This window comes from Neoarius graeffei, chromosome 7 (genome assembly GCF_027579695.1).
Source record: "Neoarius graeffei isolate fNeoGra1 chromosome 7, fNeoGra1.pri, whole genome shotgun sequence".
Taxonomy (NCBI): domain Eukaryota; kingdom Metazoa; phylum Chordata; class Actinopteri; order Siluriformes; family Ariidae; genus Neoarius; species Neoarius graeffei.
The window spans coordinates 62,061,790-62,087,153 of NC_083575.1; the positions used below are offsets into that span (position 1 = coordinate 62,061,790).

Genomic DNA, 25,364 nt, shown 5'->3' on the forward strand with positions numbered 1-25,364 from the left:
AATGAATTCTGAATTATACCAGTGAATTCTAAAGGAAAATGTCAGGACATCGGTCCATGAACTGAATCTCAAGAGAAGGTGGGTCATGCAGCAAGACAACGACACTAAGCACACAAATCGTTCTACCAAAGAATGGTTAAAGAAGAATAAAGTTAATGTTTTGGAATGGCCAAGTCAAAGTCCTGACCTTAATCCAATCGAAATGTTGTGGAAAGACCTGAAGCGAGCAGTTCATGTGAGGAAACCTACCAACATCCCAGAGTTGAAGCTGTTCTGTATGGAGGAATGGGCTAAAATTCCTCCAAGCCGGTGTGCAGGACTGATCAACAGTTACCGGAAACATTTACTTGCAGTTATTGCTGCACAAGGGGGTCACACCAGATACTGAAAGCAAAGGTTCACATACTTTTGCCAGTCACAGATGTGTAATATTGGATCATTTTCCTCAATAAATAAATGACCAAGTATAATATTTTTGTCTCATTTGTTTAACTGGGTTCTCTTTATCTCTTTTTAGGACTTGTGTGAAAATCTGATGATGTTTTAGGTCATATTTATGCAGAAATATAGAAAATTCTAAGGGGTTCACAAACTTTCAAGCATCACTGTAGGTGCATTACCACCACCTTCTGGACTGGAGTGTGAACCAGTAGGGGAGAGCGGGGTAAGATGAGCCAGGGGGTAAGATGAGCCACCCCCTGTTTCTAAGAAACAGTACACAAATGTGACCATGTGATCACATTCAAAGGGGGCCGGGACCATTTACTTACACTTGTGGAGAGGAGCACCACATGTCAAACTAGGTGAGGGAGATATTTATAAAAATTTGTTTTTGTGCTTTCTAAGTCAATTCCATGTTTGTTCATAGTGAAGATGATTTAGAGAAGACAAAAGTAGAATAATATTTAGACACATTAGGGTTAAGTTAGTGGCTTTCTAAGCTATGATATGAATGCTAATAAAAATAATTTTGATTAGCCTAATCCCCTTTATTAGCATTTTTCTACAAAATGGTGGCCACGGGGTAAGATGAGCCATTAGATGTGGGGCAAGTTGAGCCACTGGCTCAACTTACCCCATTGGTGGCTGAGCTTACCCAATATGGATGACACTTAAGTTTTCACATTTACTGGTCATATATGACACATATATGACATCAGATGAGGAAGACCAGTTGTTAGATGTGGGGGATTACGTTGTGGCAAAATTCACAGGGAAGAAGAAAGTGCATTTCTTCATTGGCCAGATAATCAAATTGGATGTCTTCGAAATAGAGGCAAGATTTGTCAAAAGAAGCCGTTCATGCCATGGCTCTGCAAGAAAGCCAACCTTTGTCTTCAAAGAGAAAGATGAGGCTGTCCTGTCAAGACAGGATATTGTGAAAAAATTGCCCCGCCCCTTTACTGTTGGGGGGACAGCACGGAGGGAGAGGCAAATGGTGTTCCCTTGCAATTTGAACGCTTGGAACATTGAATAATGATGAAATTATTCGATGGAATGATTGCTGCATGTTTTAACCTACTGAAAGAAATAAGATTTTTTGGCACTGTTCTACTGTTTTAATAATTTCTATAATATAGTACATCTCTCATTCCCTCTCTAACCATCCCTCTTTCTATCTATCTACGCATATCTCTCTCTCTATCCATCTATCTATCCCTCCCTATCCCATCTCGTTCTATCACCTCTCTCTTCATCTCCCCTTCTCTATGCAACGGCCCTATCCCCCACTTGATTGACTTGACTTGATTCACTGATTGCATTTCTAATAATAAAAGTTGTTTACTTTGTTAACCTAACATGTTTTCTGTTGGCTAAATTTACCCCACACAGTGGCTCATCTTACCCCGTGCATGGGGTAAGTTGAGCCACTTGACATTTTTTTTTCAAGAGGTAATATCACTCTAACCATAAGAGCTTATCAATTATTTTTTGCTCAGATAGTAACAGTACACTTTGAAATTTGGTATGGTGTGTAGACTGGAAGCAAAAATGGCTTTAACATGTAGTTATGATGAAAAATGTAAAAAGTGGCTCATCTTACCCCGCTCTCCCCTACGTTTACTACGCTATTGTGCTAAATTCTCCTAATAATTCCTGTATCATTTAAAAACCTAAAAATAGCCCTATAGCCCACATTATCTGACCTCAAGTGCAATATCTCTCTGATACCTAGTGTCGTACGATTTAAATCAGGTAAAAGACTGAATAAAAGAGAGCTATTCAGGACACAACTGTGTGTATTTAAGATACAGCTTGCATCTTAAATCCACACAGTTGTGTAAGTGTGGGTGGAATCAGTGACTTGGAGCTTGGTCCTCTTGTTGATGATAGTCTTAGACACTAGCCTTTCATTTAAACTAAGATCTTTTACCCGACTACATGCTGTGAATTGCGCTGCCGATTCTTGTGATGTGACTGAAAAACCTTTTGTGTCACAGGTCCACTACAGGTTTGTCGCTTTGATGGCAACAGTGCAGAACTTGCTTTTTCATTCCCAGGCTCCTTTCCTCCAGGCTCTCCTCAGGCCCCAACACATCTTTTAAATACAAACTAACTGTATTCTAATTATTTTTGACATGTACATCAAGAGGGATTAATGCTGTAGACATTTTTACAATAAAGGTAAAAATAACATTCATATATTTCTTTGTTTATTCATAACTTTTTAGCTAAAAAAGCAGCAGCAGGTTTAAACACAGAGCGCTGGGAAAACAGCACTTTGCACATGCAGAAAAGCCCAAATTACCCTGTATCACGATGGAAAAAAGCCCAAATTCAGAAATACAGGGTGTAGCCCAAATTATGTAATTGAAAGGCCTGACCATGGCACTGCCCTGCCATGAACTGGAAGCTGATGGATCACTGTCTACAGTTCAGATCACCATGGACTAAGAGGCTGCTATCCAAGAAATAACTCCCTGCTCCAAAATTGACACTTTCAAGTGTAACTAAAGTTTGAAGTTGATCACATAGATAAAGAAAAAGCCTTCTGGAGGATAGCTGTGTGGTCAGATGAGACAAAGATTGAGTTGTTTGGCCACAGTGACCACCATGTACAGCGGAACACTATACCAGCTGCTGGTGGTGGTAGGATCATCATGCTCTGGGGCTGTTTTGCTGCCAGTGGAAGTGGTTCATTGCACAAAGTGGATGGAATAATAAAGAAGGAGGACTACCTCAGAATTCTTCAGCATAAACCATCAGAAACTTGAACACGACTTGGGACTTGGAAGTTACAACAGAACAATGAACCCAAACATGCATCAGAGCTGGTTGTGGAGGATAAAGCAGGCTAATATTAAGCTTAAAACAAGTCCTGACTTCAACCTTATTGAAAATATATGGACCGTGCTTATAAGTCGAGTCCATGCCAAGGAAAAAAAACACATTTAATTGAACTCTACCAATTCTACCATGAAGAGTTGTGAAATATCCAACCAGAATTCTGCCAGAAGCCTGTTCATAGTAAACAAAAATGTTTGGTCTCGGTGAATCTTGTGAAGAGACATTTTACCCAAATATTAAGTGTGCTGTATGTATACTTTTGACCCTGTGTTGATTTCAGAAAACCCAAGGAAAATTAAAACTTGCACCAAATTATAGTGTTTTTTTTAATTATTATTAAAAATGTATGTTGTACAAACATTCTGCCACAGAAAAAGAACAGTCTAAAGAAATTACTGAAAGCCCAAATATTGCCATGGCATTCATATCCAAGGTGACATTCATGTTACTGTATGTAAACTTCTGACCACAACTGTAGCTAGGGTTATAGAGGATGTGCAGTCACGTGACCCGTCTGTGTTTACTCTGCCTACTCCGCCATACTGGACGGCTTCAGGATTGTTTACCTTGCGCGAGTGTAATGGATCCAGGGAGTAATCCCCAAGAAAATTCGGAAAATACCCCATCTACATCGCGCGATTACTTGTCTAAGTTTGTTCAGCATCTTGAAGGTGACGTGAGGCAGCGTTACGTGGAAAAGTGTTCCAGGTTGGGGATTGCAGATCCGTACAACTTGCCGCAATCCTTGTCCATGGAAATTCGGAGCTGTGGTGCTGGCGATTTGCCCGATCTGGCCTACCACGACATTTACAATTTTCTCGTTAATCGTGAATCATGTTACACTGGCAAAGCCCTCAAAGCTTACAAGAGCCTGGAAGCTTATAAATATTTTGTTGCGGGATGGGTATCCCAACTATACCTCTGGAAGGTCCCGAAGAAGAATGTCTACTTGATAACCTCATGGGTAAGTGGCATTAAGACGTTTATCATAAAGAGACTATGCAGGACGTTTTATCGCTTATTTAGTAATTTTAATACAGAATTTACTCTGATGAAATTATTCAGACACTCCAATGCCCCCCCTCAAAGAAAAAAATCGGATCTGCACGATTCAGCTGTGAAAAAGGCGGCATCCGCCGTTTGCATCCCTGTTTAAACTCATAGGTTAACCGACTTTAACCGGCTAATGAGGCTTGGTGGTCAGTCAAGATTTTTTTTTTAGTTTTCGCCATCCCTACTATGGATTGGCCTTTCAAAGGCATATATGAGCCAAAATGATAAAACATTGTCATAGACTAGGCCAGGGTAGTAGGGCTAGGCATAGCCATTTTAAACGTTAGAGATCAAGCGGACTAACGGCCACAAACACTGTTCTGTCTAGTTTCTAAGTATGCAGCTATCATTCAATCCGAAAATCAACTTAACAGATGTACTAGGAGTATTGAATTAGAAGATTACACCTACCTGATATGAAGTGTTCACTACAAATTCGGCTGGTAGAACTGGGGTACCAGTTTTCTCTTCGCACAGCGGACACCCATTTTGCGCGTCTCTCCTCGTCTGCGGGGAATCTATAAAATGACAGGCCCTCCTTTTGGCCCTGTCTATTGGTACAACCAAATGCTGAACAAGATATAACCATTCTCGAAAGATCTACTCCCACACACTTGATAATTAGAACGGGTTCGTCTAAGTTCTATGCGCGACCTTGCCGTCCAAAATGGCGGATAAACAAATCTCACGTGACCTCGTGACGTCACGTGCACGCTCTCTATAGTGGGGGGCTGGTCCTCTGGTAACCACGAGAATTTGACTCCCTCACCAGATGGCAGTAGGTACCATTTTTATGATGGTCTTTGGTATGACCCAACCGTGAGTAGAACTCATGATCTCCCAGTCAAGAGGCAGACACAACTAACTTCTAGGCCAACTCGCAGTAGTGGTTTGGTGACACCCAAAATTTCTTGTATATTCTGTTGTGGAAGAGCACATTGCTACTGATGACCAGATTGTTGAGAGCGTGCAGATCTCTTGCATTCTTGTTGCTAAGTCCCTGGATCAGAATAAGATGCTAAAGTAAAGTTTAGAGCGTCCCATGCTCCAGTTACAGTAATAATCTTAATCGTCTGCCTTCTGAATGATGTAATCATCTGAATAATCTTTGTTTTTATGTCTGATTTTGTGTGTGCGCACAGGCAAAGGGGAGTTTGGCGAGGTGTTCTTGGCCAAAGCGCGAGGGATCGAAGCGGGTGAAGAACAGACTGTGGTTCTGGTGAAGAGTCTGCTGAGCAGGGACGAGCTCTCGCAGGCTGAGTTCAGGCGGCAGGTCGACATGTTCAGTAAACTGAATCACACCAACATCGTACGCCTGCTTGGCCTCTGCAAAGACACAGAGCCTCATTACATGATCCTGGAATATATAGACCTGGTAAATAAAAGCAAACCATTTTAATTGTATGACCCTACATGTGTAATATGGATAGTAATAACCATATATGAGCATGATTCAGTAGTTTCAGTAACACTTGACATTTAAAATGATTTTTTTTTTTTTTTTGCTTTGTAGCTGCAAATTATTCAGGTCTCACTCATCTCTCACATTATGTCAGTTAGAGTTTTTCTAGAATAAGTGTTAGCCAAGAATTCTTCACCACTGACAGTTTCCAAAGAGCTTAGCATTTTTACTGTGTTACTGTTGGATACTTGCACTTGCATTTTGCTGATCTCCAAACTTGGCGCAAGTGTGTCCAGCTCCAAAGGTGGGTGGCCAGATCTGATCATATTTAGAACTGGCATTAGCACTTGCTTATTGTTATCTGAATATCATATCCACATACAGTTCAGTGTTATACATAGAAGGTAAAAAGGTGCTACAGAACGGCATAGATGGCATATTCTAATTATATAATGTATGTCTCATCTTTTTTTTTTTTTTTTGTTCAGGGTGATCTCAAACAGTTCTTGAGGATATCGAAAACCAAAGATGAAAAACTGAAAACACAGCCGATCAATATCAAAACAAAAGTAAGTCAGCTAATTTGCAAGACTTTGCTTCCAGTAATCTGACTACTGTTGTGAAAATAGATCATAAGTCCATTTTGTTTTCAATCTTTCAGTTTCACCTCTCTCTCAGCTGCTGTCTGCCGCTCTTGTTTTACCCTGTCTTTCTTTAGGTGTCCATTTGTGCGCAAGTGGCTGCTGGGATGGAGAATTTGTCCAACCAGCGGTTTGTCCATAAAGACTTGGCAGCCCGGAACTGCTTAATTAGTGGAGATAGACATGTCAAGATTTCTGCACTTGGCCTGAGCAAAGATGTCTACAACAGGTGTTGTTGGTTGCATTGTTTTTCTTTACAGCCGAGGGTGTATTTAAAGTCTACTTGGCTAATATTTATTATTCTATCCACATTCATGAGCAATCACGTGCTCTGATTGGCTACTGTACTACTATGCTATCAGCTTATATACCGTGAGTAGAGAAAAGCAAAATGGCGGCGCGTGTTGCTGAACCAACCAAGGATTAAATAAAAACTCTACTCAGCACCTCCCCAAAAAAGAAAATATATCTCATCTCATCTCATCTCATCTCATTATCTCTAGCTGCTTTATCCTGTTCTACAGGGTCGCAGGCAAGCTGGAGCCTATCCCAGCTGACTACGGGCGAAAGGCGGGGTACACCCTGGACAAGTCGCCAGGTCATCACAGGGCTGACACACAGACAACCATTCACACTCACATTCACACCTACGGTCAATTTAGAGTCACCAGTTAACCTAACCTGCATGTCTTTGGACTGTGGGGGAAACCGGAGCACCCGGAGGAAACCCACGCGGACACGGGGAGAACATGCAAAGTCCACACAGAAAGGCCCTCGCCGGCCCCAGGGCTCGAACCCAGACCTTTTTGCTGTGAGGCGACAGTGCTAACCACTACACCACCATGCCGCCCACACAAAAAAAAAAATAAAAAAAAAATATATATATATATATATATATATATATATATATATATATATATATATAAAATAAAAGCAACAACATATGGAATGAAAGTATTTGATGGTACGACTGTATCTTTTTTTTTTAATTGTTCAAGAATGATTATTATCATCACATTTTTCACACATTGCTACCATCATTTTGCCAGTTTCTCTACATTCTACGCGGAAATTATTTTGTCAGACATTTTGTGTAAAGTTTTTATTTATCGAATTTGCAAAAAAATGGAAATAAAAATGCTCCGTTTCTCAAAATCCAGTTAACGTGGATAAAATAAAACAGTTATTCCACTCAACCTCGTCGTACATGGTTTATAGCCAACTCACCGTTACGCACCTCGTCATTTATCAGCTAATGTATGACTCGATTTCGTGGAATAACTGTTAAATATTTTTCTCTCTCTACTCTCATTCAATATCGCAAGCTGGCCTAGTGGTTAGCATGTCCACCTCTCGACTGGGAGATCGTAAGTTGCAGTCGGGTCATACCAAAGACTATCATAAACATGGTACTTACTGCCATGTGGTGAGGCACATCACAATACAGATGCGAATAGGGCGTCAACTCTTGCTGTTTCCAGAGGACTGGCTCCCCCACTGTACCGAAACCATGTAATAGGCGAGAGGCCGACGGCTATAGAAACAGAGATCAGCACCACCCAGTGTGTCCTTACTGGGACGGGAGAGTGCCTAAGAAGACTAGGTCCTGGCACGGAAGGCACTTTGACTCTCATTCAATGTTCACATCCAGATATTACAAAGACAGCTGTCATTTATCTTAACAACATTGCCAGACTATGCTGCTAGACAGAGTCCTAAAGTGCGGCTTTACTTAGCAAACATTCTGACAAACTGGAGCAAACCTATCACATTACACTTCCACTGCTTCCACCTGATGTGTAAATGTGTTTATAAGAGGGCTGTCATGGTAACCTATTTCTCATTGATCACACTGGTTTCCTAATTTTATCCATCCTGCTTTCGTCCTTATCCCCTACACATTTCACATACGTGAAACACTTAAGCTTGTTTGATCTAAACTCGGCTTTATATCACATCATCCCCCTACCCCTTTAGGCAAAAGTGTGCATGTGTTTCACATGGAAATATGTCACATTACAAGAGAAAATGACATTGAGTTTGTTTCACAATTTACACTATATAGCCAAAAGTTTTTGGACACCTGACCTCACCAAAATGTGGGTTTGCCCTGAGTGTTGGATTACATTACAGGCATTTAGCAGACACTCTTATCCAGCGTGACCCGGGGAGCATTTGGCAGCCTAGCTCAAGGGCACGTCAGCCATTCCTGTTGGTCCAGGGAATTGAACCAGCAACCTTTTGGTCCCAAAGCTGCTTCTCTAACCATTAGGCCATGGCTTCCCCACATTGTTGCGACGAAGTCAGAAACACACAATTGTACAGAATGTCTTTGTGTGCTGTAGCATTACAATTTCCCTTCACTGGAACTAAGAAGCACAAACCTATTCCAGCATGACCGCGTCACTGAGCACAAAGCAAGACCCATAAAGACATAGGTTGGTGTGGAAGAAATTAAGTGGCATGCACAGAGCCCTGATTTCAACCCCACTGCACACCTTTGGGATGAACTGGAACACTGATTGCACCCCAGGCCTCCTCGCCCAATATCAGTGCCTGACCTCACTAGTGCTCTTGAGGCTGAATGAACACAAATCCACACAGCCACGCTCCAAAATCTGGTGTAAATCCTTCCCAGAAGAGTGGAGGTTATTATAATAGCAAATGGGGACTAAACGTGGATGTTCAAAATTGGATGTTCCAAAAGCACCCATGGGTGTGATGGTCAGGCGTCCAGAGTGAATTTAAAGATGCTGTTTTGTAAAAATGTTACCAAGCAATTATTGTATTGCACTCCTCTGTTCTTTCTTTCTTTCTCTCCCTCAGTGAATATTACCACTACAGGCAGAGTTGGATCCCTTTGCGCTGGCTACCTGCAGAGTCTGTCTTTGAAAATGACTTTTCCACCAAATCTGATGTGTGGGCTTTTGGTGTGCTGATGTGGGAAGTGTTCAGCCATGGTGAGCTGCCATACTCCTCACTGAGCCATGAGGACGTACTCGAAGGTGCGAACACAAATGATTACACATTAGCGACTGTGCATGTTGAGTTACATACGTATATAGACCTCACACACCTCTATTTTTGTATTTTGCTTTCGTCAGTGTTTCTATCAATGAGTGTCCAAACAGTGAAGGATGTGTTTGTGTTCTAGGCCTTCAAGCTCGCACACTGAAGCTTTCTGCTCCTGAGGCCTGTCCTTCTACAGTCTACAAACTCATGAGTCGGTGCTGGACTCCCAGTCTCAAAGAGCGGCCTTCTTTCAGTGAGATAATCCAGGCTCTGGGAGACATTCCACTGGACAGCAAGGTGTGAAGACAAAATCTGCTCCTCTGTCCACCTGGTGTGGTGGAGCCACGCCTATCCTGTTCTGCTCTACTACAATCATAGACTCGCTCAGATTGGGTCCCCACACATTTCAGGGAGCAAGTGTGTATGAGTGACCAACAGGGATGTTGATATCAGGGCAGTGTGTGTGTGTGTGTGTGTGTGTGTGTGTGTGTGTGTGTGTCCCAGAGACTTCTATCTGCCTTAACCATGGCATTAAAGGACATGCTGTTGACCATTCAATTTCAATGGCCCGTTTATGCATTTAATCCTCAACTGTGTCTCTTTTCTCCCCTGAGATCTCCTTCTTTATTTCTGGAGCCTCAGATGATTTTCAAGGGGTACGATCTTTGAATTTGATCTTTCACCTCTGCTGGCGCAGGACAATCCAACTCCAACTGGGGCAAAACCCATGATGTGGCCCCTGAAAATGCTGGACTCTGCATTCAATGCTCAGCTAATGGACTTGAAGTTGTTGTGCATATAGTTGCGTGTCAGAATGCGTGTGTGTGTGTGTGTGTGTGTGTGTGTGTGTCCTTGTGTGTGCTTTATTTTTTATTTTTTAAGTTTTGCAATGTGGATTAGTGTGCAAGTCGAACAGAGTAAAGTTTGCCATGAAGGGAGATGGCCTGTTACGGTTCTAAGCTCCAGAATAAAAGAATACTTCTAGTATATGGTTTGTACACATGCAAGTGCAAGGAGAGGTAGAGCTGTTTTATTACAATTGTACTTTTTATTTTTTTAATATTTGCCTTTTTTACCTTGTGGTGCTCATATGGGACAATAATATTTTGACAGAGAGAACTTGCAATACATCTTATTGCCTACAAGCTGAAAGCCATGACGAACAGTGTATTCAAGATTTCTGCATAGCGATATTTATAACCACCTCACTGTATTATTGCTTGGCAAAGTCCCTATTACGTTCATTTATACCAACACCATGCACTAATTTCACTTATCTTGTTTTATATAATAGTTTATTTCAATGTAGAAGGATGTATGTGAGCCTTTATTTATGTTGAAGGTTCTGTCTTTTGTTCATTCATATGTTTTTAATGGAAAGGTACTCTGAGATCCTTTTATACGATTATGTACTCCACTCGTTATAACATCTCGTTTTGCAGTTTGGAAAGTGTTGTAGGGCAGCTGAGAGTTTCAGTGGTCACCATCAAATTTTAAGGGCCACAAGTGCCTAAGACATGAAGGATTATTTACGACTTATTTTCAGTACAGTTGCTTTGTTTTTATTAATTGTTTCATATCTAATCTTTTCATATGATATAATGATTATTTTTCTGTTGGTTTGGTTTATTTCTCTGAATAAACACATGGTCCTTGCCTTTTTTTAATAATTACATGCTAGGCATTCACACTTAAAATGTGTTTTGTCTACTTTCGCAGCAGTCAAAATAATCACAATGTATGCTGCTCACATTAAACATTCCCGTTTGTAACGACAAGCTTGGATTAACTTTCTGAAACTGCTGTGATGATTACAATCACAGGACTGTTATAATACTCAAGGGAACATTGTCAATTGACGTCTGAGACCCATGGGATCAAATTAACATGACTAGATCTCGTTTGCAGTTTCCTTTCCAAAATAGCAATATGGTGCAGATAAAGACATTTAAACATGGCAGCAGGAGTAATAAAAGACAGCAACGTTCACAATTGGGCTTTAAGTTTGCGCCATCTGTGCATGGACTTTCCTCAGTCATATGTAACTATAGTACTTTATTCATTATTCATGCCCTCCTTCCCTTTCTTGTCCTCCTCCACGTTTTGTAGTGTTTCAACCTGAAATTGAAATATACTTGATTGGGGACTGAAAGAATATGCAGATTGGATAGAGACTGCTATCTTCTCATCTCATCTCATTATCTGTAGCCACTTTATCCTGTTCTACAGGGTCGCAGACAAGCTGGAGCCTATCCCAGCTGGACAAGTCACCAGGTCATCACAGGGCTGACACATAGACACAGACAACCATTCACACTCACATTCACACCTACGGTCAATTTAGAGTCACCAGTTAACCTAACCTGCATGTCTTTGGACTGTGGGGGAAACCGGAACACCCGGAGGAAACCCACACGGACACGGGGAGAACATGCAAACTCCACACAGAAAGGCCCTCGCCGGCCACGGGGCTCAAACCTGGACCTTCTTGCTGTGAGGCAACAGCGCTAACCACTACACCACCGTGCCACCTGACTGCTATCTTCCCACAGATTTTTTAAAAATCAGATTGAGGTCTGTGCCGAGTTTCCAAAAAGCATCGTAGCACAAAGATCATTGTTAAATGGTCAAGCGAGCAGCACAATGAACGCTCTCTCTCTCTCCTGGTTAAGACGCTGTTAGTGTTAAAAGGCTTTGGAGAAACTCGGCGCTGGGCTTTGACTGGATCATTGTAATACACACACCTTCTTGATTTCGGATTATTCCAGTGTCAAGCTTTGGCAGTAGAGTCATTGTCCTGTTGGAAACTGAACCTCCACCAAACCCTCCTGCAGCCTGGAACAGGTATTTGACTCCCTTCAACTTGCCTTCAACCCTTACCAGTTTCCCAATCCCTGCTGATAAAGAGTATCCCCTTAACATGATGCTACCATTACCATGCTACATGTGTGGATTGGGTTCTCAGGGAGATGATGAGCAGTATTGGGTTTCCATCAAATGTGGAAGCACTTTGTGCCAAGGTCAGAAAGTTTACTTTTGATCTCATCAGACCAGAGAACCTGTTCCTACGTACTTGTTTGCCGAGTATCCAACACAGGATTTCATTTTTTTTTAATAATGGCTTTTCATCTAAACTCTTCCATAAACCCCAAATTTTTTGTAGCATACAGGTTATAGTTGTTCTGTGAACAGCTTCTTCTGTCTGAACTGTGGATCTTTCCAGCTCATACAGAGTTACCTTTGGGCTCTTGTTTGCATCTCTGATTAAAGGAACAGTCCACCAACTTCCATAATGAAATATGTTATTTTCTGAATTGAGACAAGCTGATCCATACCTCTCCGAGCCTTGCGCGACCTCCCAGTCAGTCAGACACGCTGTTACTCCTGTTAGCAATGGAGCTAGGCTCAGTATGGCCAACGGTATTTTTTGGGGCTGTAGTTAGATGCGACCAAACTCTTCCACATTTTTCCTGTTTACATAGGTTTATATGACCAGTGACATGAAACAAAGTTCAGTTACACATGTAGGTATCATGCCGCCATTCTGTGTCTAAGAACTACAACTCCCAGTCCTCTTGGCGGGATCATCTACGTCAGTCCACCATGCGCGCATAAGTCCAGGCGGAAGCTCCGCTCTTTGTCTCTCTCGCGTCCGGATTCCAAGGAATCTAGACACATAAAGAGATGCTCTCAAGCCCGAAAACACCTCTTTCTTGCAAGATCCACCATTCAGCGCGATTTCTTACCCTTGGCCAAGGTAAACTCTAGAGTCACGCGATCTTTAAACTCAACCTGAGTTACAACCGGTTTATTCGTATTAGAAGTGACGTCACGACTGCAGCTCAAACGCAGTTTTAATTTGTAATTAGGAGCGACCAGAATTCCTCCTGATTGAAGTTCTGTGCACATTAATCAGAGACTTTCCTTTCATCACGAACGACGCGTTGGATCAAGAGAAGTTCTCTGTCCACGGAATCGACTCACGGGATCGATTCACATGCTTCATGAACAGCGAAGCTCTGCAACGGCGAACATCTTCTCAGAACTTTGCTAGAGGCAAGATATTGAGTAAAATATATTTGGGCATAATAATTAAGCTAGTTTTAGGAAGCTGCTTTATTGAAAGTGTGAATTTAAACCCAGGTTTATTCATTACACTATTAGACGCGCAGCGTGTCTGTAACACTCCCTACGTGTGGGTGGAGCACTGAGGACGGCAGGACAGAGATCAGGTTTGGGAAAAGGCTTTATTGCCACACTTTTCAGTGAACAATCGTTACGGTGACTAGACAGACACACACACACAGCCAGCGTCTAGTCCGGAGATCCCCTCTGCTCTCACTCTCCCTCCTTAAATAGGGCGCGGTCACTGGGAAGACACACACAAACACAGGTTAATTGTTCTCAGGTGTCGTGATTCTGCCACTTACCTTCCCTGACTCCGCCCTCCTGTCACCGACCGGCGCTTGACCACGCCCCCGCTGCCACATACCCCCACCGCCCGACTCAGGCCGGGCGCCCGTCCGGCCTGCAGCCGACTCCCCCCCCCCTTGACGGGAGAGGAAGTCCGCCACGACCATCTGCGCCCCCGGCCTGTGGACCACCTTGAAATTAAAGGGTTGGAGCGCCAGATACCAACGGGTGATCCGCGCGTTGGCATCTTTCATGCGGTGGAGCCACTGGAGGGGCGCGTGGTCCGAACAGAGGGTGAAAGAGCGCCCCAGCAGGTAGTACCGGAGGGCGAGGACCGCCCATTTGATCGCCAGGCACTCCTTTTCAATCGTGCTGTAGCGCCCCTCACGCACTGACAGCTTCCGGCTGATGTATAAGACCGGGCGATCCTCCCCCTCCACCTGCTGGGACAAAACGGCCCCCAGCCCTCTGTCCGACGCATCCGTCTGTAACATAAAAGGGAGAGAGAAGTCAGGGGAGTGTAAAAGTGGCCCCCCACACAGTGCAGCCTTTACCTCCGAGAAAGCCCGCTGGCACTGCTCCGTCCACTGGACCGGATCTGGCGCCCCCTTTTTAGTGAGGTCAGTCAGCGGGCTGGTGACGTCCGAATAATTAGGTATAAACCTACGATAGTAGCCAGCCAGCCCCAGGAACTGTCTCACCCCCTTTTTGGTCTTGGGCCTCGGGCAGGCCGCAATCGCTGCTGTCTTATTAATTTGGGGACGCACCTGCCCGTTGCCCAAGTGGAAGCCCAGATACCGTACTTCCACCCGCCCAATCGCACACTTCTTTGGGTTGGCAGTGAGCCCCGCCCGTCTCAGCGACCTAAGGACGGCCCTCAGGTGTTGCAGGTGCCGCTGCCAGTCGTTACTATAAACGATAATGTCGTCCAGGTAGGCGGCCGCATAGGTGGCGTGGGGCCGGAGGACCCGGTCCATCAGCCGCTGAAACGTAGCGGGCGCCCCAAACAGCCCAAACGGAAGTGTGACGAACTGGTGTAAGCCAAACGGTGTGGAAAAGGCCGTTTTCTCCCGGGATAATGGAGTCAAGGGGATCTGCCAATATCCCTTCGTTAAATCCAGTGTCGAGTAGAAGCGAGCCGTGCCTAGTCGATCGAGCAGCTCATCAACACGAGGCATTGGGTATGCGTCAAATTTAGACACCGCGTTGACTTTTCTATAGTCCACACAGAACCGGACCGAGCCGTCGGCCTTGGGAACCAAGACCACCGGGCTGCTCCAGTCGCTGTGGGACTCCTCGACGATGCCCATTTCGAGCATGGCCTGAAGTTCTTCCCGAACCACCTTTTTTTTGTGTTCGGGTAGTCTATAAGGGCGGCTACGCACTACCACCCCCGGGGGTGTCTCTATGTGGTGTTCTATGAGGTTAGTGCGACCGGGCAGGGGCGAGAACACATCCGAAAACTCGGCCTGCAACTGGGCGACCTCCGTGAGCTGGGTCGGGGAGAGGTGGTCTCCACAGGGGACCGGAGAGGTACGTGATGCCAAACTCTCTTTTTGAACCTCCGGCCCCAGCTCCGCCTTCTCCGGAACTACCGACACCAACGCCACGGGGACCTCCTCGTTCCAGAGTTTGAGCAGATTGAGGTGGTAAATCTGTGGCGCCCCACCCCTGTCTGTTCGCCTCACCTCATAGTCGACGTCCCCGACTCGCCGTGTGACCTCAAAGGGTCCTTGCCACTTGGCGATTAATTTGGAGCTCGACGTGGGCAAGAGTACGAGTACTTTATCTCCCGGTGTGAACTCTCTAAGGCGCGTACCCTTGTTGTACAGGCGGGCTTGCCGTTCCTGGGCCTGCCGCAAGTTCTCCTGAGTTAGGTGGGTGAGCGTGTGGAGTTTTGCGCGCAGGTCCATAACGTACTGAATTTCATTCTTACTTTGTGAAGGTCCCTCCTCCCAATTTTCCCGCAGCACGTCCAGGATGCCGCGCGGCTTACGCCCATATAATAATTCGAACGGGGAGAACCCCGTGGAGGCTTGAGGGACCTCTCGCACTGAGAACAGCAAGGGTTCGAGCCACTTATCCCAATTATGTGCGTCCTCACTTACGAATTTCTTAATGATATTTTTGAGGGTGCGGTTGAACCGTTCTACTAAACCGTCCGTTTGTGGGTGATATACACTGGTGCGGATCGGCTTAATCCCCAATAACCCATACAGTTCGCGCAGTGTTCGTGACATAAACGTAGTGCCTTGATCAGTCAGAATCTCTTTCGGGATTCCAACTCGGGAGATGACGCGGAAGAGTGCCTCTGCAATACTGCGTGCTGAGATATTGCGCAGAGGCACTGCTTCCGGGTATCGCGTTGCATAGTCCACTAGAACTAATATAAAGCGGTACCCTCGTGCTGACCGATCTAATGGCCCGACGAGATCCATCCCAATTCTTTCAAACGGGGTCTCGATTAACGGTAGAGGGCGCAATGGCGCTTTTGGAATGGCTGCTGGGTTTACTAACTGGCATTCGCGGCATGCCGTACACCACCTACGGACATCGCCGCGAATCCCCGGCCAATAGAAACGGGCCATTATTCGGGCTAGTGTTTTATCCTGCCCTAAGTGTCCAGCCATGGGATTAAAGTGAGCCGCCTGGAATACCAATTCCCGGCGGCTTTTTGGAATCAAAAGCTGCGTGACTCGCTCCTTAGTTTGAGTGTCCTGCGTCACTCGGTATAATCTATCCTTCATAATCGCGAAGTAGGGGAAGGACGGGGTGGCGTTCGGCTGGAGCGTTTGACCATCGATTACTCTCACTTGGTCAAACGTATGCCGCAGAGTCTCGTCTCGCGACTGCTCTAATGGGAAATCCGTGAGGGAATCCCCAATAGAGAGAGGAGGGGCCGGCGGCTCCTCACTCTGACGCGGAGATGACGTAGACGGCTCTGTGACAGCTGCTCCCGCCAAAGCGACACCGGGACCTCCCCCTGTCAAATGGCAGGACCCACTCTCGACTAGGCGTGTCATTAAACCCCGAAATCCCGGCCAATCCGTCCCCAAAATTAACGAGTGGGTAAGGCGAGGATTAACCGCCGCCTTCACTATAAATTTTTCCCCTCTGAAAATAATGTGAACCGACACCAAAGGGTAGCTGTGAACATCCCCGTGCACACACAACACCTTCACCCCCTGTGCTCCCCCCAATGCCTCGTTTTGAACCAGGCTTTGGCGAATTGAGGTCTGATTACAACCAGAATCCACCAACGCCTGATATGTAGCCCCTTGGATACTCACCGGTATGCGATACGCTCCGGCCCGATCGAGGGCGGCCTCTGGCGCGTCGGGGATCCGAACCACCGCGCCCACTTCCATTGCTGTGCACTGCTCATGAAGGTGGCCCGGCTCCCCGCAGCGCCAGCAAACCGGCCCGGGCTTTCCCTCTGCACCGGTGATCTGGGGCTCACTCACCTGAGATGGGGGAGAGACAGACACAGAAGGGAGACACGGGAGGGCACCGCGGGTGCGGCGGGCCGGCTGGGGTGGAGCCGGCCCCCGCCTCCGCGGTGGGGGAATGGGGCAGGGACGGGACACAGGAGGAGAGGGAGAGAGAGAGAGAGAAGAGGAGAGAAGAGACGATGCCATCTGCTGTCCTGCCGCCGGGACAGCCGCCAGATGATCCTCCGCCAGCTCGACTGCCTGATCCAGCGACGCCGGGCGGTGGCACTGGACCCACTCCGCGGTTCCGGCTGGTAAGCGGGCGACGAACTGTTCCAGTACCACCTGGTCGACGATTCCCTCGGCGTCGCGATTGTTGGCCCTCAGCCACCGCCAGCAGGCGTCCCGGAGCTGCTGGCCGAACGCGAACGGCCGGCCGACTTCCTCCAGTCGCAGCGCGCGGAAGCGCTGGCGCTGTTGCTCCGGTGTGCGCCCCACGCGCTGGAGGACGGCCCGGCGGAGGTCCGCGTAGGCCAGCCGGCGGTCGGCGGGGAGCTGTAGCGCGGCCAGCTGCGCCTCTCCCGTGAGCAGGGGGAGGAGGCGCGCCGCGCGCTGCTCGATCGGCCACCCCGAGGCTTCGGCGACCTGTTCGAACAACGTGATGAACGCCTCGGGGTCGTCCTGCGGGCCCATCTTGGTGACAATGAGGGGAGACGGGCCCGCGGCCGGAGCGCTGGTGGACCCCGCCGACGCGAGAAGATGCCGGAACGCCTCGCGATCTTCCTGCTGGGCCAGCACCAGGGCTTCGAAGCGCTGCTCCTGCTCCTTTCGGAGAGTGACGAGTGCCTGGTGCTGGCTTTGCTGAGCCGTGGCGAGGGCGTGGACCAGATCGGTGAACGGGGAGGATTCCATGGGGCTGCTGGTTTGGTGCTCCACGTCCCGGGTTTCGGCACCACTGTAACACTCCCTACGTGTGGGTGGAGCACTGAGGACGGCAGGACAGAGATCAGGTTTGGGAAAAGGCTTTATTGCCACACTTTTCAGTGAACAATCGTTACGGTGACTAGACAGACACACACACACAGCCAGCGTCTAGTCCGGAGATCCCCTCTGCTCTCACTCTCCCTCCTTAAATAGGGCGCGGTCACTGGGAAGACACACACAAACACAGGTTAATTGTTCTCAGGTGTCGTGATTCTGCCACTTACCTTCCCTGACTCCGCCCTCCTGTCACCGACCGGCGCTTGACCACGCCCCCGCTGCCACAGTGTCGAATTGAATTGTTCTGTTTGTTTAATCTCATTTGTTTTAATAGGCTGTGCATGTCTCTCTCTCTTTCTCTTATTCTTCTTACTAACATAATTCTCTTAACACACATTTTGACCTTATTAAGAGTTCAGTGAGTTTGGTAATGTTATGAGTGTGGAATCCTTTTGTTACTGAGAAAACACGTGCTCAACAGGCCTGACCAGGCCTGATACACTTTAGATAGCTTCCCTTTTGTCTTAGCTTAGCAACACGAAGCTAATCTGGGCCTACCTCGTGCTCAAACACATTTTGGTTAGCTATACAGAACTAGCCTTTTGTCTAAACACATGGTCAAGCCCCTCCTCCACACTCAACATACCAAAACATCAGATAAGAACATTCCAAATTTTATAGCTCCCTCATACACACACACACCTTGGCTCAGGCCTAGGGGCCTAACACACACACACACACACACATATATATATATATATATATATATATATATATATATATATATATATATATATATATGTATGTATATACACACCTCACTGCTTGCATATATTGATTATTATTTTTATCTTTGTATAATAAATTAATTTATCAAAGCTGTGTGTATTCATCTTGGTGTGAACAATATCTGAAGTCCCCAATCACAAAGAATTCAAAAAGGTGCAGATTTATGTAATATAGTAAGTGATCAATAATAATTTGGAAATATACCATAATCTAGCTGTTTGGTAATTTATCCAGGATTAATGATATGATTCACTAAATGATTCATTGAACGATTCACTAAATGATTCACTGAATGATTCACTTCAAATGAGACTGATTCTATGGTATGATTCAATTCAAATGAGTCAAATTAAATGATTCAATGGGATTGATTCATTTTAATTATTAACCTTCAAAATTTAATGAGACTGATTTAATGAGATTGATCACTTAATTTCAATAATTAACTGATTGCACCTACAACACAAATTGAAACGTGGCGATTTTCTATGCTATGGAAAGTCCACACTATAATGACAGGCGTACTAACACCTTCTGCGCGCTTCGACAGCGCATTGATCAATGCGCTGTCGAAGTGCGCAGAAGGTGTTAGTACACCTGTCATTATAGTGCGGACTTTCCATAGCATAGAAAATTGCCACGTTTCAATTTGTGTAACTGAACTTTGTTTCATGTCACTGGTCATATAAACCTATGTAAACAGGAAAAACGTGGAAGAGTTTGGTCGCATCTAACTACAGCTCCAAAAAATACCGTTGGCCATGCTGAGCCTAGCTACATTGCTAACAGGAGTAACAGCGCGTCTGACTGACTGGGAGGTCGCGCAAAGCTCGGAGAGGTACGGATCAGCTTGTCTCAATTCAGAAAAGAACATATTTCATTATGGAAGTACGGTGGACTGTTCCTTTAAAGCCCTCCTTACTCGATCATTTACTTTGGGTGAACTGCCTCATCTATGCAGTGTTGCAGGTGTCATATTCTTTCTTCAGTGTAGTCAGGCTCATCAGTGAAGGATCATAGAGAAAGAATCCTCAACGCGGCACAGTGTCTAGCCATAGCATCGCATCTGCTTCCCCGGGGATTATGGCAGAAGGCTTATGATGCTATGTGGACACAGCAGGGAATCATGCCAAAGGCCCAGCTTTTGTGAGTCTTAGTTGAGCCAGTATCTTGGATAAGATTTTTTGACTCACTGAACACAGTTACTATCTATCTTCACTGAAGGTCTGAAGTTCTCCCCCATGTCTTGCAATGAAGAAGGCTTGGCTGAGATCCAGGCAGGATCAGCCAGAACTGAGAGTCAAAAATAGGACTCTGAAGTTGATGCTCAGAGATCCCGGTAGACAGAAATTCAATGCCCAACTCACAGATGTTTGTGAGTTTCTTGCCTTTATATTGATGTGTGGTGAGGTGGGTCAGGGTTCCTGCCTTTCCTCATTCATTGTGGCCAATTGGTAGTTGTTCAGAGGGAAGTCCTGGGGTGGAATTCCAGTTTACACACTCCCATGGACTGTGCTCTGGGGAAACTTTTTGCATGTTCATAAAATGGTTAGATCATGAACCTGCTTTGTTATGCATTCATAGAACTCACTCCATAGTTCGAAGCATGATTTTACATCACCACAAACATGACCTAGGTGATGAGTTCCTTTTGTCTTTGGGGGCAGCCATAGCCTGTAGGTTAGAGAAGCAGCCTTGGGCCCAAAGGGTTGCCAGTTCAATTCTAGGATTGGCAGGAAAAACATGAGGGGAGTTGAGTGAATGAACAGCACTCTCCCCTCTGTATCATGGCTGAAGTGCCCTTGAACAAGGCACCTAACCTCCAACTGCTCCCTGGGTGCTGTAGCATAGCTAACCACTGCTCTGCGTATGTGCGCGCACTGCTTCAGGTTGGTTAAATGCAGAGGAGGAACTTTGCTGTGCTTATGTGTACATGTGACAATTTAAGGCTTCTTCTTCTAAAAACAGGATGATTATACATTCATGGAGCAAGAAATCATCGCACAAACAAAAAGGAGGTTATAAATGTCCTGGGGCGGCATGGTGGTGTAGTGGTTAGCGCTGTCGCCTCACAGCAAGAAGGTCCGGGTTCGAGCCCCGTGGCCGGCGAGGGCCTTTCTGTGTGGAGTTTGCATGTTCTCCCCGTGTCCGCGTGGGTTTCCTCCGGGTACTCCGGTTTCCCCCACAGTCCAAAGACATGCAGGTTAGGTTAACTGGTGACTCTAAATTGACCATAGGTGTGAATGTGAGTGTGAATGGTTGTCTGTGTCTATGTGTCAGCCCTGTGATGACCTGGCGACTTGTCCAGGGTGTACCCCGCCTTTCGCCCATAGTCAGCTGGGATAGACTCCAGCTTGCCTGCGACCCTGTAGAAGGATAAAGCGGCTAGAGATAATGAGATGAGATAAGATAAATGTCCTGAGCAATGTTCAGATTTTATGCGTTTGAAAGAAAAAATTTTTTCTGGTGATCTAACACTAGCGGTTAGGATGACTTTCTGTCCCATTGTCTTCCTGGAGAGACTTGTCTTTAATGGCTCTGTCCCCCAATTCCACCATCCCACCCCTACTCCACCCCATTGGTGTAGAAAAGCCTGGAGGTGTGTGCTGGTCATCCAGGTCACTGGTTTACAGATAACCCCACACAGGCTTCAAAAGGCATTTCTGACCATCCCAGCAGGCAGAAAGTGGGATATATAAGAACAAGAAGTGCACATCCTAACCCTTTGTCGACCTTTCTTGGTATGGTTTATGTGTTACTGAGAAAAGGTCAGACTTTAAGGGTTATATCGCTGACAAAGTTCCTACAGTGTTAGGAAGGCCAAGTGTAGGTACCTTTCAACCTCCCTTTGTGCTGTAAGTAGATGCAGGTGATTTGCAATTATGATCAATGAGGGGAAGTCAGCAGGATTGGGATGCAGCCAAGCTCAGCTTGACCACTGGGGTATTGTTGTGCTCTGTTCAGTAGAGGGTGCTATAGGCTGGAACTTGTATTCTCCAGTGGTGACAATCCAATCAGCTAATATTAGGCTTCTGATCAACTGTTTGGCTATTTTTGTCATCTCTCCAAAAACACTGATATAAACAGGAATTCTTGAGCAATCCTCTCTTGGGCTATTTCTGGACCTACCCATTTTCATACTTTGCTGCAGTGGGAACCTGGTCCTTATTCTATTCTGTTACTATAGTTTATTCTTATATCACAGGCCTTTTTTTTTATTAGCTCATATCTAGGTGGCAACAAAAAAGTCTCACAAAGTGCACAGTAGCTTTGTGTCTTCTTGTTATTGCTGCAGATGCGTGTTCTTTGCCAGGGACTGGTGTGCATCTTGAGCACTGAATATTTTGCCATGTAAATACAGCCCTCGGCTCTTGTGCAGCACTTCAACCGTTTCTCCTTTCCACCTATAGCTGAATAATGCAATTCAAAACAGCCTAGCCTTTGTTTTGCTTTTCTCCATTTAGGCAGGCTTGCTCATCTTTTTGCACTCAGTGTGTATGGGTTATACAATAAAAGGTTCAAAACTTCCATTTAAGGGTGGTGCTTGAGTCTATTAATCAGTATAGACTTACTTTCTGATATAAAACATTCACTGGTGTTTATTGTGCATTGCATACTTTTGACAATGACTGGTCAAACAAATGCATCTGGAAGATGCAGACTCGCCTGCTGTCGTATTTTACTAAGATGAAAATACCTCTTTTAAGTTACAGTAATAGATCAGTTTCATGTGTTGCTTGCTTCTGTTTCTATTTAAGCTTTGGGATTTTTAAACAGCCTTATATCAGGCCCCAGTACTAGGGGATAGCCAGAGAAGATCAACGCACAACACTTCATTAAATATTTCAAATGAATGAACATGTATTTCTCTTCATTTATATAGTCATCGTCTCCGCCTAATGTATCTTTACGACAGTTTCCATGGGAACTAGTTGCACTAGTTCATCGATTAAAATATAAAGGTTTTTGCATATGAGGGTTTTAAAATGGGCTTTCAGACACCAGATAAAGAGTACTGGAATTGAGTCTGACAGATAAAATGCAGTCTTTCTCTCTCTCTCTCATATATATATATATATATATATATATATATATATATATATATATATATATATATAAAATGAGAGAGGATATTTTATATATAATAAATAGAACATTACACGGTGGCATGAAGATATGAAGTTTATCTTCTTGTATCGAAAAATATTATATAGACAAGTGTTTTACGAGGAAATATGCCATTCGTATTTTTTCATACAAACTACATCCTGAATCTGAGTGACATATTTCCAGATATCTTCACTCTCACTGTTTTCCTGCTGACTTGACATGCATTGTCAAAATGGCGTACCGGTTCAAAATGAAAATTCTTTTGATTAACTTCTCCATTTTTTTGTGGATGGTGTCTATATAATAAAAAGAACATGACCCGCTGAGCTCACTCATGCTGCATTTGCTGTGCTCACTTATGAAATATGTTCACCACTCGAGGATAAACTTCATATCCTCTCGCTCTCTCATATATATATATATATATATATATATATATATATATATATATATATATATATATATATATATAAACACAGGCCACTTTATTAGGTATACCCATCTACCTGCTGTTTTATGCAGTTCCCTAATCAGCCAGTCCCTTGACAGCAGCACAATGCATAAAATCATGCAGATACAAATCAAGAGCTTCAGTTAATGTTCACTTCAAACATCAGAATGGGAAAAATTGTGATCTCTGTGACTTTCACTGCGGCATGGGTGTTGGTGCCAGATGGACTGGTTTGAGTATTTCAGAAACTGCTGCTCTCCTGTGGTTTTCACACACAACAGTCTCTAGAGTTTACACAGAATGGTGCGAAAAACAAGAAACACTGAGTGAGTGACCATTCTATGGGTCAGATTAGTGTGAGCTGTGAGGAAGGATATAGCAACTCTTTACAACTGTGGCGAGCAGAAAAGCATTTCAGCATGCAGCAGCAAAAGACCACATTGGGTTCCACTCCTGCCAGCCAAGAACAGGAATCTTAGAATCAAGAACAAGTTCCTGTTAAAGTGGCGGGTGAGTGTGTACACACACACACACACACACACACACACACACACACACACAGTACCAGTCAAAAGTTTGGACACACCTAATTCAATGTTTTTTCTTTATTTTTCATGAATTAAAAGACACTTCATGTCTTAAAGTAATGATGGATATCATTTCTCTTTACTTAGTTGAGCGATTCTTGACATATGGATTACTACAGTTGTAGAATTGGGCTATTTACTGTATTTTTATTAATTACTACTTACTGTTCGATCTCAAACTCATTAAGAAGGCAAAAAATTCCACTAATTAACTTTTGACGAGGCAAACCAGTTAATTGAAAAGCATTCTAGGTGACTACCTCATGAAGCTGGTTAAGATAATGCCAATAGTGTGCAAAGCATCATCAAGGTAAATGCTGGCTGCACTGACACTTTTTTGTTTATTGTTATTTCATGGGTGGCATGGTGGTGTAGTGGTTAGCACTATCGCCTCACAGTAAGAAGGTCCTGGGTTTGAGCCCAGTGGCTGACGGGGGCCTTTGTGTGTGGAGTTTGCACAGTCTCCTGTGTCTGCATGGGTTTCCCCCACAGTCCAAAGGTATGCAGGTTAGGTTAATTGGTGGCTCTAAATTGACTGTAGGCGTGAATGTGAGTGTGAATGGTTGTTTGTCTCCATGTGTCAGCGACTTGTCCAGGGTGTACCCTGCTTCTCGCCCATAGTCAGCTGGGATAGGCTCCAGCTTGCCTGTGACCCTGTACAGGATAAACAGTTACGGATGATGGATGGATGTTATTTCATAGGGTGGCATGGAAGTGTAGTGGTAGCACTGTTCTCCCTGTGTCCATATGGGGTTCCTCCAGGTGCAAAGACATGCAGTTTGGTTAACTGACTACTCTAAAAATTGTCCATAAGTGTGAATGTGTGTGTGAACAGTTGAGAAGAGAAAACCTCGATGATAATCCAGTAGAAGGAAATGGGAAACCATTACTGTCATTCTTCCTTTGATGGCTGAAGCACTAAAAGAGAGCGAGATGTTATTTCATAGTTTTGATGTCTTCGGTATTGTTCTATGATGTAGAAAATAGTCAAAATACAGAAAACCCTACGAATGGTGTCTGAACTTTTGACTGGTACTGTGATTATATCTATCTATTTTTTTGTAATATACTGTAAACAGCGAAACGGCATCAGGAATGGCACTAAATATAGACTAACAAAAAGCTGGTTTCCGATAGCAAATTTTCGATCCCTCATGGGGATTTTCTTCAGGCATTGTATTTAAGTCAAGTCAAGTTTGTCAAATA

At 44.8% G+C, this 25,364-nt stretch overlaps 1 protein-coding gene across 2 annotated transcripts in view; it reads left to right on the forward strand.

Moving 5' to 3' along the window:
* The window catches only part of ptk7b (protein tyrosine kinase 7b), a 247,499-nt gene extending 236,430 nt beyond the window's left edge, over positions 1–11,069 (forward strand). For both annotated transcript variants that reach the window (XM_060926216.1, XM_060926217.1), the window contains exons 16-20: positions 5,484–5,716; positions 6,232–6,312; positions 6,462–6,613; positions 9,211–9,389; positions 9,539–11,069. In XM_060926216.1, coding sequence (XP_060782199.1) covers positions 5,484–5,716; positions 6,232–6,312; positions 6,462–6,613; positions 9,211–9,389; positions 9,539–9,699 — 806 coding nt within the window. In that variant the 3' untranslated portion in view covers positions 9,700–11,069. The remainder of the gene's footprint in view (positions 1–5,483; positions 5,717–6,231; positions 6,313–6,461; positions 6,614–9,210; positions 9,390–9,538) is intronic.
* Positions 11,070–25,364: the final 14,295 nt, after the last annotated feature.